This window comes from Nannospalax galili, unplaced genomic scaffold, assembly GCF_000622305.1.
Source record: "Nannospalax galili isolate Female #2095 unplaced genomic scaffold, S.galili_v1.0 scaffold591, whole genome shotgun sequence".
Classification (NCBI taxonomy): Eukaryota; Metazoa; Chordata; class Mammalia; order Rodentia; family Spalacidae; genus Nannospalax; species Nannospalax galili.
This window is the reverse complement of record NW_008330926.1, coordinates 2,937,327-2,951,858: the sequence shown is the minus strand read 5'-3', so window position 1 is coordinate 2,951,858 and position 14,532 is coordinate 2,937,327. Positions and strand designations below refer to the sequence as shown.

Below are 14,532 nucleotides of genomic sequence, written 5' to 3'. Positions count from 1 at the left end.
ATTTATTTATTTATTTATTTATTTATTATTTGTGTATGTGCACATGTGCCTGTGTCTGTGTGTGCGTGTATGTATGTGTAGGTCAGCAGACTACTTGAAGAGCACCAAGTATAAGCTAGAGTTAGAACACAATCAAGTGTCAAGGGTCCTAGTACTGCCACTTGGTAAAGGGTGACCCTGACATCAGTGACTCTCTGAACTTCAGTTATGGAAATGAAACTCTTCCCCCACAGGATTACTGTGAAAATTAAATGATTTATTCATGTAAAAGACTTCCAAGTTGGGGCTGGAGAGATGGCTCAACGGTTAAGAACACTGGCTGTTCTTGCCCAGGTTTGAATCCCAGCAACCACATGACAGCTAACAACTGTCCGTAACTTCAGTCCCAGGGGATCTGACATCCTCTTCTGTCCTCCTCGGGCACTGCAGGACATGGGCATACTTACTTACTTTCAGGCAGTACATGCATACACATAAAATAAAAATAAATACAATAAAGCCAGGCATGGTGGCACACGCCTGTACTCCCAGGACTCGGGAGGCAGAGGCAGGAGGATCTCTGTGAGTAAAAGGCCAGCCTGGTCTACATAGTGAGTTCCAGGACAGCTGGGGCTACAAGGGAGACCCTGCTTCAAAAAGACAAAAATATAAATAAATAAATAAATAAATAAATAAATTTTTTTTTAAAAAAGAATTCCATTTCTTCCTGTGAACAAAAATTAAAAGGTTAAAACCCAAAGGTAGAAAAAAAGCAGCTCTGAGCTAGGGAGAAAACCCTTTTTGTTTCTTCCTTTTTTGAACGACGGTTTTACTATGTAACCCAGGTTAGCCTTGAACTTATAGCACTCTCTTTGCTTCAGCCTTGAAGTGCTGGGATTACAAGCATTAGGCACCATGCCTGACTAGAAACCCTTCTACTTTTGGGTCCTCCTCGCAACTGCTGCATTTCTCATGGGCTCTGCACATTAACTTCACCTTTGGTTTGTGCCCCATAAACACCTGTGATATTGAGACTCTGGACTATAGTAAGCCAGGGAAACATGCAGAGAGAAATTCAAAGCTTGATTCATTTAAGAACAGATACTTCCCAAAAACCTGAATACCTTATCATGATTCTGGACCCCAATCTCCTTTCTCTTTTTGCTCTTTGGGGCTGTGGCAATCTTTGCAGGTTCTTCTTCCTCTTCAACATCAGGGAGTATCACTTCTTCAAAGCCATCAAACTGGGGAGGAGTTAGTGGTACTGAGCACAGATCTGGGATGCTATTCCTCCCACAGGCATCCTTCCCCTTCACCACCTCAGAACCCATACCTCATACTCCTTCTCTTCAGTCCAATTGATCTCTTCAAAGTCACCCATCCGGCTAGCTGCTGGGCGCAAATGATCAAAAAAGATGGAGAACTCACCCTGGAGGTGGTCATGGCCCTTGAGGAGCTGCCACATCTGTGTCTTCAGCTAACAAATGAGAATTGTGGAGGTGAAGGGACTATCCCAAGAATCTTCCTAGATGGCACTTCAAACCAATCCCACACACAACCACATTCTGCCTTCTACATGGGGCCTATCTTTTTTTAAAAGGATTTTATTTTTTATTATTTATCTGTTAATTTTGTGTGTGTCTGTGTGCACACATGCCAAGGCATACCTGTAGGCCAGAGAACAATTTCCAGGCGACAGCTCTCCACAATGTGCGTATAAGGGCTCAAACTCAGGTCCTCAGGCTTGGCAGTCAAGTGCCTTTACCCCTTGAGCCATCTTACCAGTCTATTATGTTTATTTACATATGTGTGTATATGTGAGTTCATTCACACATAGATACACGTCATGGTATGCCTGTGGAAGTCAGAGGACAACTTTCTGGAATTTGTTCTCTCCTTCATGTGGGTCCCAGAGGTAGAACTTGGGTGATCAGGCTCAGAAGAAAGCAACTTTACTCCCTGAACCATCTCGCCGACCCATGAAGCTAAGAATCCTCAAGCTTCTCCCTGCTTCCTTGCCTACAGGGGACGAGTTCTAGTCATAGATGTGGTTCCCAGTGATTGTACTATCCATCCCTGCCTGACTGGGTCCCCTGCAACAGCAAAATGAGGCCAGCCCCTTCCAGGTCTCGTCACCACTGATGGCAATGCAGAGCTTGTGAGTGTCCCTTAGGCTCCAAATTTTGGTACCCATTCCTCTATACCCCTGTGCTTCATACTTTAGGTAAGTCTAAAACACTCTTGCTTTCTTCATCTTCAGAATCTTTAGTACTCCAGAGGCAAAGGATATGGACTACATTAGGCAGAGAGAGAAGGGAATTGGCAATAAAAAGGAAGCAGAATGGGAAATACTACCTCAGTGATCTCCTGAGGAAGGCAGTCTGCACAGCCTTGGAGGACCTTGATAATCTTCTGGTGGTGTGAGGGGTTCTCTGCAAAGCAAATCTCCAACTGCCGAAGGAACTTGCGACTCTTCTCAAAAGCCTGCTGCTCCTCAAACTACCAGAGTAGAAGGAGTGCAAGGGAAGAGTGATTACATAGCTCGAGCTGACCTTAAGGGTGCTGAGAACTAAGAACAATGGGCCAGAGGCATTGATGGGACAGGATTCTATTTAAAACCCTAACTTCCGTTTACTGTGGGACCCTGGGAACTACCAACCCAAGAAATTAAGATGTGAATGAAAGATTATATATCTCATAAGAGCAGGAGGCTGCGGCAAGAGGAAACAAGAGTTCAAAGTGAGCCTTGTCTCAAAACAAACATACAAACAAAAGAAATATAGGTGGTTATTAGCTTCTATGTGTGTGTCCCAAACTCAGGTCCTCTGCAAGAGCCCATAACTGCTGAGCTATCTCTCCAGATCTTTGTTTTGTTGTTTTTGTTTATTTTTATTTATTTTTTTTGGACCTTACCTCCCTATAGACCCAGGGCCTGGAACTCCATATGTAGACCAGATTGGCCTCAAACTCAGAGACCTCCTTGCCTCTGCCTCCCGAGTGCTGGCATTAAAGGTCTGCATGACCACATCTGGCTTGGTTTGGTTTTTTTGAGACAAGGGTCTCACTCTGTAGTCCAGGCTAACCTAAAACTTTCTATGTAGCCCAAGCTGACCTCAAACTCGTGTCAGTCTTCCTGCCTCTGCATACGGAGTGCAGGGATCATAAGTCCTCATGCCCAACATGCCATTCTCTTCTATTTCAGCTCTTAGGTCTTCAACATTCACAAATGACCTTGTTACACACGGCTTTCCCAGACCACAGTACATCAAACTTCACATACCATTCCCTCTTGAGACAGGGACTCACTATGTATCCCAGGCTAAGCCCGAACACACTATGTATCCTATTACCAGCCATAAAGCAGCAACAATCCTCCTGCTTCAGCTTCCTGAGCGCTCGGATTACAACATGCATAGAAACACCCATCTCCTCTATTTACAACTCTCTAGTCTCTTTTGCTGATACAATTTTCCGTAAAGAATTAGCACCATAAAACATTATATACTATATATTTGACTATTTTTATAATCTATGTATTTTACAGACTAATCACAAGCATGAAAGTTCTGAGAGTCTTTTTAAACTGTCACATTCCTGGTATCTAAAGTTTTGTCTAGCACTCAACAAATACTTATTAAAAGAAGGTGTTTTACACCAGTGAGGAGCAGCAGCACAAGACTTAACTATGGCTTCCACTGATAACTCAAGTTAAAACCTCGGCATTTGTCTTGTAAACCAAATGGAAGAATTGGACTGGGAAGGATATGACCTGAAAAGACAGAAGCTCTTATCACTCTGGGCAATGGAGGCTGGGGGATGAATTTGACCTATCTGAAGTAATCAGAAGACTGAACAGTCTTGTTTGATTCTATCCCCAGTCTTACTCTGACTAGGAGATTGGTGTGCCCATCTACTTACTAATCCACAGGCCAGGGCTTGCTCGGGTAGCAGGAAAGCAGCAAAGTCCTTCAAGAGCTGAGGCCAGTCTCGGAGTAGAATTTGCAAGCTTCTGTAGAGATCTACAGCAGTCTGCCTCTGGGAACTTGACTCAAATTCATAGATTATCTGAAGGAAATCTTCATACTTGCCAGGGATATGCTGTAGGGCTTCTCGTACCTACATGGGAAGACTTCTGATTATCAGTGTTTCTTTGGCCCTCTAAAACAAACAAGGACATGGGAAAGGAGGGGGTCCCGGTAACAGAACTTTAAGAATTATCCTTCAGAGGCACTCCCCTGAAGGTTAACAAAAGAACTCTCTTGGGGGGGTGGGATGGGGACTGGATAACCTCTATTTTTTATAAACTACTGCCACAAAACCAGGAAATGCTTTTCACAACCTAAGGTCTCCTTTATAACTTCAGCTCCACACTGAAATAGATAAGGAATGTTTTCTATACAGATTCTGTATATGACACATGTCATACAAAGGTACATAACACAGCTGGGCGTGATGGCTCACGCCTTTAATCCCAGCACTTGGGAGGCAGAGGCAGGCAGATCTTTGTGAGTTCAAGGCCAGCCTGGTCTACATAGTGAGTTACAGGACAGCTGGGGCTACAGGGAGACCCTGTCTCAAAAAGACCAAAAAATTAAAATTAAAAAAAAAAAAAGGTACATAATACATAAATTCAGAATGTTAGTAAAATATTAGTAAAAACATTTAGAAAAAGCCACAACTATCCTCCAAGTACATCACTTTGCTGGGCTATTAACAGAGGGGGAGCTACCCCAGGGTGCCACCAGCTGGCTCATATCTGAAGACCAAGGAACTTCCTTGATATCAGCTCTCCAGCCTGCAGACAAACTGTCATTCATTCATTAAAGGTCCTGATCAGCCCAGACAGAAGTTACAACCCTCCACAGGTGACAGTAGTATCACCTTTCCCCTAATCTCAGGACAAAAGGGTGATGACATGAAGCTGGGGTGCTAAAAAACAACCCATATATGACTGAACTATGAATGTTCCTGTGGGTCTCTCACAGAACTCTTTTGTCAACTCCCAGCAAGCTAAAGTAGAAACAGACAGGTTGTGCACCTAAACTAAAAAACTTAGCTTTGTTTGTTCTGGGGATGGACCCAGCCTTATACCTGCCAGACAAGCACTCTACTTCAGAGTTGTTTGTTGTTGCTGTTGTTTATTTTGACAGGGTCTCCCTAATCCCAGCCTGCCTAGAGCTCACCATGTAGACCAGGCTGGCCTCAATCTCACAGAGAGCCACCCGCCTCTGTTTCCTGAGGGCTGGGATTAAAGGTGTGCACCACCATGAACAGCACAGACTTCATTTTTAAAGCATCTCCCTCCAAAGCAGCAGCAATCACATGCACAGAGACTGGCAGTAACAGCAGCTACATGGCCTACCCGAGTTAGGTAAGCCTGTGCAAAGGCCAGGTCCTTCTGTTCTCGGAGTGGATCCCGATTGAGGATGTCCTCATCATACAGCAACAGCAGCTTAGAGGTGTCCTTGCTGGCCCGGGCTCGACTTCCCCGCTTGTTGCGAGTTCGATGATTGCTCCGGCCCTTTCCAGCAGCTTTCATGCTTTGTCCTTGGAGTGTATGTGAAAAAGATTCTTTCTAAATCTCTGCAAACCATGCCATCCACCACGAGTGCCAGCCCATCCAATCCCAGTTAATATCACAGCACAACTCAGGAAGAGTGGCTAGGGAAGTCATACATAAGACAAGTCTGCCTCCAGCAGGTCAGCTCTACACAGAGTGCCGCACAAAGGGGAGGCCAGGAGACAAACAGCATCTTCATCTGAAGAAAGGAGTCTTTAGACTGCTTTAGCAGGCCGTGCAAGTGCATGCCTATGATTGGGGAGGAGGGCACTGGGCAAAAAGACTGGAAGGGCTACAGAGTGAGACCTTGTCTCAAAAAAACATTAACAGGAGCTGCAAAGATGGCTCAGTGGCTAGGAGCACTGGTTGCTCTTGCAGAGGACCTGGGTTTGCTTCCCAGCATCCACATGGTAGCTAACAACCATCCTTAACTCCAGTCCTAGGGGATCCAATACCCTCTTCTGATCTCTGCACATACATGCTGTACTTACATACATGGCAGGAAAAACACTCATACACATAAAATAAAAATAAATTAATTCAGCACTCGGGAGGCAGAGGCAGGCGGATCTCTTTGAGTTCAAGGCCAGCCTGGTCTACATAGTGAGTTCCAGGACAGCTGGGGCTACAGGGAGACCCTGTCTCAAAAAGACAAAAAAAAAATTAATTAATTAATGAAGTAAAATGTTTAATAAAAATAAATAATAATTTGCCAGGCGTGGTGGCACACGCCTTTAATCCCAGCACTTGGGAGGCAGAGGCAGGCAGATCTCTGTGAGTTCAAGGCAAGCCTGGTCTACACAGTGAGTTCTAGGACATCTGGGGCTATAGGGAGACCTTGTCTCAAAAAGACGAAAAAAAAAAAAATTAATGAAGTAAAATGTTTAATAAAAATAAATAATTTTTAAAAAAACAACAACAGCCGGCCATGGTGGCGCATGCCATTATTCCCAGCACTCAGGAGGCAAAGGCAGGCGGATCTCTGTGAGTTCAAGGCCAGCCTGGTCTACATAGTGAGTTCCAGGACAGCTGGAGCTACAGGGGGACCCTGTCTCAAAAAGGCCAAAAAATGCCCCCCAAAAACCCAACAACGAAGAAAACAGGAAGTTTAAAGAGTAAGCATAGAAGCCAGACTGTATACCTATAATCTCAGCACTAAGGAGGCAGAGGCAGGAGGACTGCCACAAACTCAAGGCCAGCCTGGTCTACATAGCAAATTCCAGGCAAACATGGACTAGGGTACCTCGAAAGAAAAAAAAAAAAAAAAAAAAAAAAAAGAATGAGTTTGGTCTTAAGTTGGGCTTCTCAAGGCACTATGTCTTGATGCAGAATGAGCAGTATCTTTTGAAATAAACAAAGTTCTTAGCCTCAAACATGAAGGATTAAGCAAGAACAACTAATAAAACACAGACCAAATTAGCACAAATCAAGTAGTTACCAAGAGTCAAATTAATCTTCTGAGCCTTTCTTTTTGGCAAGGGTAGCACCTTAAACATCTACCAGGGCAAAGCTGCATTCTGCACTGTCCTCTGGACAACGCAACTAAACAAAGTGCTCTTAGCACGGGCTTGCTACCCTTACCTGGCAGTGTGATGCTGGGCTCTACCTCTGGAGCAGTCTGGGGTGAGGCCAGGGTGGAAGGAGGCTTCTCCACAGCACCCCCAACTGCCTCATCATTCACTTCATCCTGTTTCTGCAGGTTCTCCATCCCTTCTGTCTCCTCTTCCTCCTCTTCTTCTGGCTCAGAGTTCTCCTCCTGAGAATTCTCTTCCTCAGACTCACCCTCCTGACTCATGCGCCTCTCGGATGCCAGCCAAGTCAGTTTCTCCATTGTTTCCTGAAAACACCCCCAAAAAGTGTTTGTAAGGGCTCCTAGTAGCTCACAAAATGCTGCAGAACAGAAATGTATCAGGAAACAACAGGGCTCAGCACTCTGAATCACAAAAGCCTAAGGGTACCAAGGACAGAGCCCAGGCAGGCAAAGGGAGAGGATGCCTTTGAAAAGCTGGCTTAAAGACAGCTTTCTGGCCAGGCATGGTGGCGCACACCTTTAATCCCTCCCAGCACTTGGGAGGCAGAGGCAGGCGGATCTCAGTGAGTTCAAGGCCAGCCTGGTCTACATAGTGAGTTCAAGGACAGCTGGGGCTACAGGGAGCCCCTGTCTCAAAAAGACCGAAAAAAAAAAAAGACAGCTTTCCATTTGCCATGGCCTCTAATTATGAGCTGCTTCTTTTTCCTTTCTTTCCTACAGTGCTGGCACATGCTAGGCACATGCTCAACTACTGCGCTATTCCTCTAGCCCTTTTGAGTTTTTAAAATTACGTATATTGCGTTTATTTATTAATATCTGTGTGCATATTTAGGGGTGGGTGTATGCTATGGCATACATGTGGAGATCAGAAGACAACCTGTGGGAGTCAGTTCTCTCCTTCCACTACATGGATCCCCAGGATTGAACATAAGTAGTTAGGCTTGGCAACAGGTATCTTGCCAATTATGAGTTATATATATGCCTTTAAAATTTTAGTATTTTAATTTTATTTATTTACTTTTTATTTTTGGTCTTTTTGAGACAGACTTGAGCAGAATTTCTCCTTTCCATATCACTTCATCTAAACCCTAAAATTGTGTCCATATCCCACAATGTATTCAGAAGTCAAATATAGTTGGGTGTGGTGGCATACATCTTTAAACCCAGTACTTGGGAGGCAGAGGCAGACAGATTTCTGTGGGTTCAAGGCTAGCCTCATCTATTTAGCCAGTTCCAAGTCAGCCAGGGCTACATAGTAAAACCCTGTTTCAAAAAAAAAAACGTCGGGCTGGAGAGGTGGCTCAGTGGTTAAGAACACTGGCTGTTCTTGCAGAAGACCCAAGTTCGAATCCCAGCACCCACAAGGCAGCTAACAACTGTCCATAACTCCAGTTCCAGGGGATCCAACAGCCTTTTCTGTTCTCATGGGCATTGCACAACATGGGGGCACTTACCTACATGCAGGCAATACATGCATACACATAAAAAAAAAAATATATATATATATATAATTTTATGACTGTCAAGATAATTTTATGACTGTCTATAAGCAGACAAAGCAAGCAGATAACACATAAACAAACATACTGTTGAGTCCCCAAAACACTGATTCCTACCTGGAGTTCAGGGACAGAAAGCACAGACTCCTCAGAAGCTGATGACATTTCATCTTCCTCATCTTGGGTAAGGTCATCAAAGTCCTCCTCCTCTTCTTCCTCGGGCCCATCCTTCTCTCCTCCAGTTTCTGGCCCTGCTGGGGTCCCCATGGACTGACCATCAGCACTGGCTGAGTCCTCAGGCTTCCCTGGGGGGCTGCTGAGCACCACGTCCAGATCCATGGAGGGTGGAGTGCTTTTAGGCAGTCCTTTGCTCACATCTCCACTTGTACTTCCCTCATCAGGAGGTTCCCGGGAAGCTGCTGGGGACTCAGCTAGCTGGCTCTCCTTCCGCACAGCTGTCTGTTTCTCCACCTCTCTAGCACTGCTCAGCCTCTCCTGTAGGGGGCCACTGTTTACTTCCATAGCATGTTCTTCTTTTATGGCATCACAAACGTTCTGCTCAGGGAAGCTACTGGAGACCTCCTCCACACAGTCCTCAGGCTCCATCTTGACGATTTCCTCTAAATTCCTAGGGTCAGTGTTTATAGATTCCTGGAAGCCCTGAGGCAGCGGCTCTAGAGCTTGCCTACCTTCTTCTGTTTTCACACGTGCCCAGTCACAGGTGCTCCTCTCTGACAGTCCTTCCTGGCTTTCTGTTTTCACAATGGTCCAGCCACAGGCACTCTTTGACAGTCCTTCCTGGCTTTCTGTAACTGCTGGAGGACCAGGGGGGTTATGCTCCTCTTTGGGGAAGATACCGGCAAAGGTAGGAGTTATCTCCTGGCCTCTTAATTTGGATTCAGAGTTCTGAGAGGCGTTTTTCCCTTCAGAAATATCCATGTTCACTTGGGCCTTATCTTCAGGGGTGGATGGCACAGGAAGAGTCAGAGGACTGCCAGAAACAATTAAGGGGGAGATGGAGGAGGCCACAAGGGGTTGGTTTAATGGACAGGGAAAAGAAGTAGGATTAACCAGGAGAGTGGTGATAGGAATGGTTTGGGGATTTGGGGCCACAGTTGCAGTGACAGGCTGGATCATGTTACAGCCACTGCCCAGGCTCACAACCTTCACAGTGGTGGCAGGAACAGTGAAGATAACCGGTGTGGGGTGGAGGATGGGAGCAGGTTTCATACAGGGAGAGACCTTGGCCCCTTTTCTTCTTGAGGGTTTCCGCCTCACATACGGCTTTCGAAATTTAGAAGGACCAAGTGAGGGCAGCATTAACTTGGGTACAGAGGCAGAAGGCAGTGGGGACTGCAACTCAGACAAAGGGAAGCTGGTCCTGGCTTCAGAACCAGAGGACATAGCAGGCCGCACTGCAGGAGACTCAAAACTGTCTTCCCTGCTGACCCCCACTGGAGGGAAACCCGGAACTGTCTGTAAGACAGTGGTTGGCTGTATAAGATGAGGAATCTGGACCACCATGTTGCTTTGGGGGACTTCTGGTTGCGTTGTCCAGGTTGGTATTTTCCCAATAGGTTGCAGAGAGGGGCTGGGTTGGATAAGCAGAGGCTTCTGAACCGATGGTCGTTTCTGTCGCCAAGCCTTCCTGGAGAAACGCTTAGAACTTGGCTTCAATTTTAGTACTACACCCTTGGGCAACAGTAGTGGGTACTGAGTTTGACTCCCCAGTTCTGGGTTGGCTTTCTCCGAGTGCTGATCAGTGCCGGTCTCAGTAGCTGCAGTCACATTTGCTCCCTCTCTAGCACTGTCAGCTATGCTCCGCAGTTCATCCTGGATGGACTGTAGACTGGCCTAGTGGGAAGGAGAACACTCTTATCAAGTACATGTCAGAATCTGGGAAAGAACAGAGCTTTCTAGATTTTTAAGCATTGTTGCAAGATAGTCTCAAGAAATGGTTCCAAGAAGGGTTTTTTTGCATCTCAAATTTCTAGGAAGGCCACATTTCAATTATATAGTCCATAAACTCTTTCCTGAATTTCTTTGAGGAAATTATCATTTTGCTCATTATTTTGAGAAAGTTGTAGAATCATTGGAGTAAGGACAGAAAAGAAGGAAGGGCTAATGAAGGTTTCTTAGGCCCTAGTATTCTAACTCAGGTAATTTGAACTTCAAGTAGCCCTTAGCATTTCTATAAGAATTTTTAGTGCCTCCTAAAGACTTTGACAAGGAAGGCTCTACCTTTAACCAGAACGGCAGCCGGTGTTCTTCCCTCTCTACAGGTGGCTTCCACTGATGTGGCTGGATCTCTTCACAGCACCTTAATAGGACCGGTAATTGCTTAGTCTTCTTATAAAACTGAACATGAAAAAATAAAGTATAAATTATATTCCATCCAGAAATATCATCCTCTGTCAGACTGGGGAATGGAATGGCTGATGGTTTGAGATATACACACACATCAATAGTATATGCTGGATGTTTCTGCATTTCAAATGAAGTATCTCTAATAAAAATTTTATAAGGGATGCAGAGATTATCCAGCAGTTAAGAGCACATATGAGAGGACCTGGGTTCCATCCAGAAATATCACCCTCTGTCAGACTGGGGAATGGAGTGGCTGATGGTTTGAGACATGCACACACATCAATAGCATATGCTGGATGTTTCTGCATTTCAAATGAAATATCCTTAATAAAAATTTTATAGGGGCTGGAGAGATTGTCCAGCAGTTGCAAGAGGACCTGGGTTCAGTTCCCAGCATGCACACAGGCAGCTCACAACTGCCTATAACTCTAGCTCTAGGGGATCCAACACCCTCTTCTGATCTCTGTAAGTACTGCACTCATGTACAAAGGCCCACACTCAGACCTATACCTCAAATACTTCTGCATAGCAGCTCCAAGGACAGAACCTTAACCCTCATTGTAAACACACAGAAGCTACTTTTAAGAAAATAATGGTGTTAGGCTGAAGAAATGGCTCAGAAGTGAAGAGCACTGGCTGCTCATACAGAGGAACCAAGATCGATTCCCAGCATCCACATGGCAGCTAATAATTTTAACTCTAGTTCCAGGGGATCCGACTCCATCTTCTGACCTCTGAAAGCATTGCACAGCACAGGTGCACTTCACACAGAAGCTACTTTTAAGAAAATAATGGTGTTAGGCTGGAGAGATGGCTCAGAGGTTAAAAGCACTGGCTGCTCGTACAGAGGACCCAGGTTCGAGTCCCAGCATCCACATGGCAGCTAATAGTTGTAACTCCAGTTCCAGGGGATCCGACTTCCTCTTCTGACCTCTGCAAGCACTGCACAGCACGGGTGCACTTACACAAATGCAGGCAATCACTCATACACCAGGAAAGAATAAAGAAAAGAAAAGAAGTTAAATATATTAGGGGAAAAAAAGCAGAAAAGAGAATATAGACCAAGCATGGTGGGGCACCCCTGTAATGGGGTGAAGTCCCAGCACTGGGGAGGGGAAATGGCAAAAGAATAAGACACCCTATAAGTCTAGAAGTCAAGGTAAAAGTGGAATTAAAATTGGGTTAGATTAGCCCGATGTGGTAGTGCATACCTTTAACCCCAGCACTAGGGAGGCAGAGGCAGGTGCATCTTTGAGTTTGAGGCCAGCCAGGGGTACAAGGAGAGCCTGTCTCAAAAAAAAAAAAAAAAAAAAAAGGTCAGATCACAGGACAAAAGATGTTGCAGTGGCAAAAAAAGGTCAGATCACAGGACAAAAGATGTTGCAGTGGCAGTTAGACTTCCAAAGAACCTCAACTGTTTGATGTAGCCAGCTGACAGCTGCATGCCCTACCTTGGCAGCAAGTTAGCTCTCAGGACCGAGGTATGGTTGAGGGAAGGTGTATTAATTCTGGTAAGAAAATTTCAGCTATTATCCTTGTCGACTCCTCCCACATGCCCTCTGCCATTTGATATTTTAAAATGTCCAATGTGGGGTTAGAGAGATATGGCTCAGTGGTTAAGAGGCAGAGGACCTGGTTTTGGCTCCCAGCACATACATAGCATCTAAAAACCATCCATAACTCCAGTTCCAGGGGATCTGATGCCTCTTCTGGCCTCTGTAGGCAAATGAATGCACATGATGCCATAAACTCATGAAGGCACAAACACAAACCTAAAATAAATGGTGATGATGGTGATAAAACTGTTTAATGATGGTTAAACTGAATACTGTAGCACATGCCTGTATCCCAGCACTTAGGACATTGAAACAGGAAAACTGAAAGTCTGAGCTCAGCCTGAGCTACAGAGCAAGTACTAGGACAGTGGGAGCTTAAAATGCTAAGAAGCTGTCTCAAAAAAAGATGGTAATCTGGGAATGCAGCACCCTGGGAGACCTTGTATATGACATGTGTGTGCAATGCCCTGTTTCATCCTCAGCACAAAAGAACCAAATCTAATGGATTAGAAAAATACCAATGAAATAAAGAATTCAATTCAGAAGTATCAGAAGTAGAAGTAAGGGAATAGAGAGATGCTCAGCCATTAAGAACACTTGCTGTTCTTACAGTGGACCCCAGGTGGGTTTCCAGCACCTACATCAGATAGCTTACAACTACCTGTAACTCCAGCCCCAGGTCCTCAAGGGGGCATGTGGCAGGGAGTATATGTGTGTGTACACACACAGACACACACCCAGATACACATAAATAAAACATAAACTAAATCTATAAGCCAGGCGTGGTGGCACACACCTTAAATCTCAACACTCAGGAGGCAGAGGCAGGTGGATCTCTGTGATATCAAGGCCAGCTTGGTTTATACAAATCAAAGTCAGCTGGTGCTATACAGTGAGCTGCAGTGTCAAAAGGGGGGCGGGGCTGGAAAGATGGCTCAGCAGTTAAGAGTACTGGCTGCTCTTACAGAAGACCTGGGTTCAAATCCCAGTACCTACATGGCAGCTAACAACCATCCATAAGTCCAGTTCCAGGGGATCCGATGGCCAATTCTGACCTCCCTGAGCACGATACAACATGAGTGCACTTACATATATGTAGGCAATACACTCAGGCACAGGAAATAAACAAATGAAATATTTTAAAAATTTGAATACGGGCTGGAGAGATGGCTCAGTGGTTAAGAACACTGGTTGTTCTTGCAGAAAACCTGGATTCGAATCCCAGCACCCATATGGCAGCTAACAACTGTCCATAACTCCAGTCCCAGGGGATCTGACAGCCTCTTCTGACATCCTCAGGCATTGTCTGACATGGGTACACTTACCTACATGCAGGCAATACACAAATACACAATAAAAAAAAAAATTTTTAAGTTAAAAAAAAAATTGAATAGGCAAAATGGAGGGAAAAAAAAGACAGAACCGTAAGACCTGTCTGAGGTCCAACACCTGACTATACAACACTATATGAAAAGCAAGTAGACAAAATGAAGAGGGGCCCACTGGTTCGTTATTCAAAAACTTGCCGAATCTAGAACACATGAATTTTGTTAGGGTTTTGTTTGCTCATTTGTTGTCTAGAGAGATGGCTCAGTAGTTAAGAGTACTTGCTGTGTCTTGCAGAGGACCCAGGTTCAGTTTCCAGCATCTATATGGCAGCTAACACCCAGCTTTAGCTTCAGTTCCTGGGGATCTGGCACTGTCTTCTGGCTTCCACAGGCATTGCACACACAGGTATACATAAGTATATAAATACATATACATAATTTTTATACATAAGTATATAAATATATGCAGGCAAAACACTCATATACATAATAAAAATAAAATTAAATCTTTGAAAAAAAAAAGTAAGATGGGTAACAACGGAAGAAGCCACCTGGTAAAGACCTCAATCCTCCATTGCAACTGACATACATATACACAACACATAAACATGTACACATATATCACACACACACACATATACACACACTAATAACAAAGAGAGGGAGGGAAGAAAGAAGAGAGAGACGGGGAAAAAGAGAAAAAGAGAGAGGA

The 14,532-nt window shown here is 44.7% G+C and overlaps 1 protein-coding gene across 4 annotated transcripts in view; it reads right to left on the bottom strand.

The window, feature by feature from the left end:
* Gon4l (gon-4 like) overlaps positions 1–14,532 on the bottom strand; it is a 100,054-nt gene that overhangs the window by 5,896 nt on the left and 79,626 nt on the right. For all 4 annotated transcript variants that reach the window (XM_029556901.1, XM_008854002.3, XM_008854019.3 and 1 more), the window contains 8 exons: positions 10,811–10,927; positions 8,687–10,423; positions 7,121–7,376; positions 5,342–5,526; positions 3,898–4,095; positions 2,335–2,478; positions 1,313–1,456; positions 1,104–1,223 (listed from right to left, as the gene is read on the bottom strand). In XM_029556901.1, the coding sequence (XP_029412761.1) occupies positions 1,104–1,223; positions 1,313–1,456; positions 2,335–2,478; positions 3,898–4,095; positions 5,342–5,526; positions 7,121–7,376; positions 8,687–10,423; positions 10,811–10,927 (2,901 nt within the window). The remainder of the gene's footprint in view (positions 1–1,103; positions 1,224–1,312; positions 1,457–2,334; positions 2,479–3,897; positions 4,096–5,341; positions 5,527–7,120; positions 7,377–8,686; positions 10,424–10,810; positions 10,928–14,532) is intronic.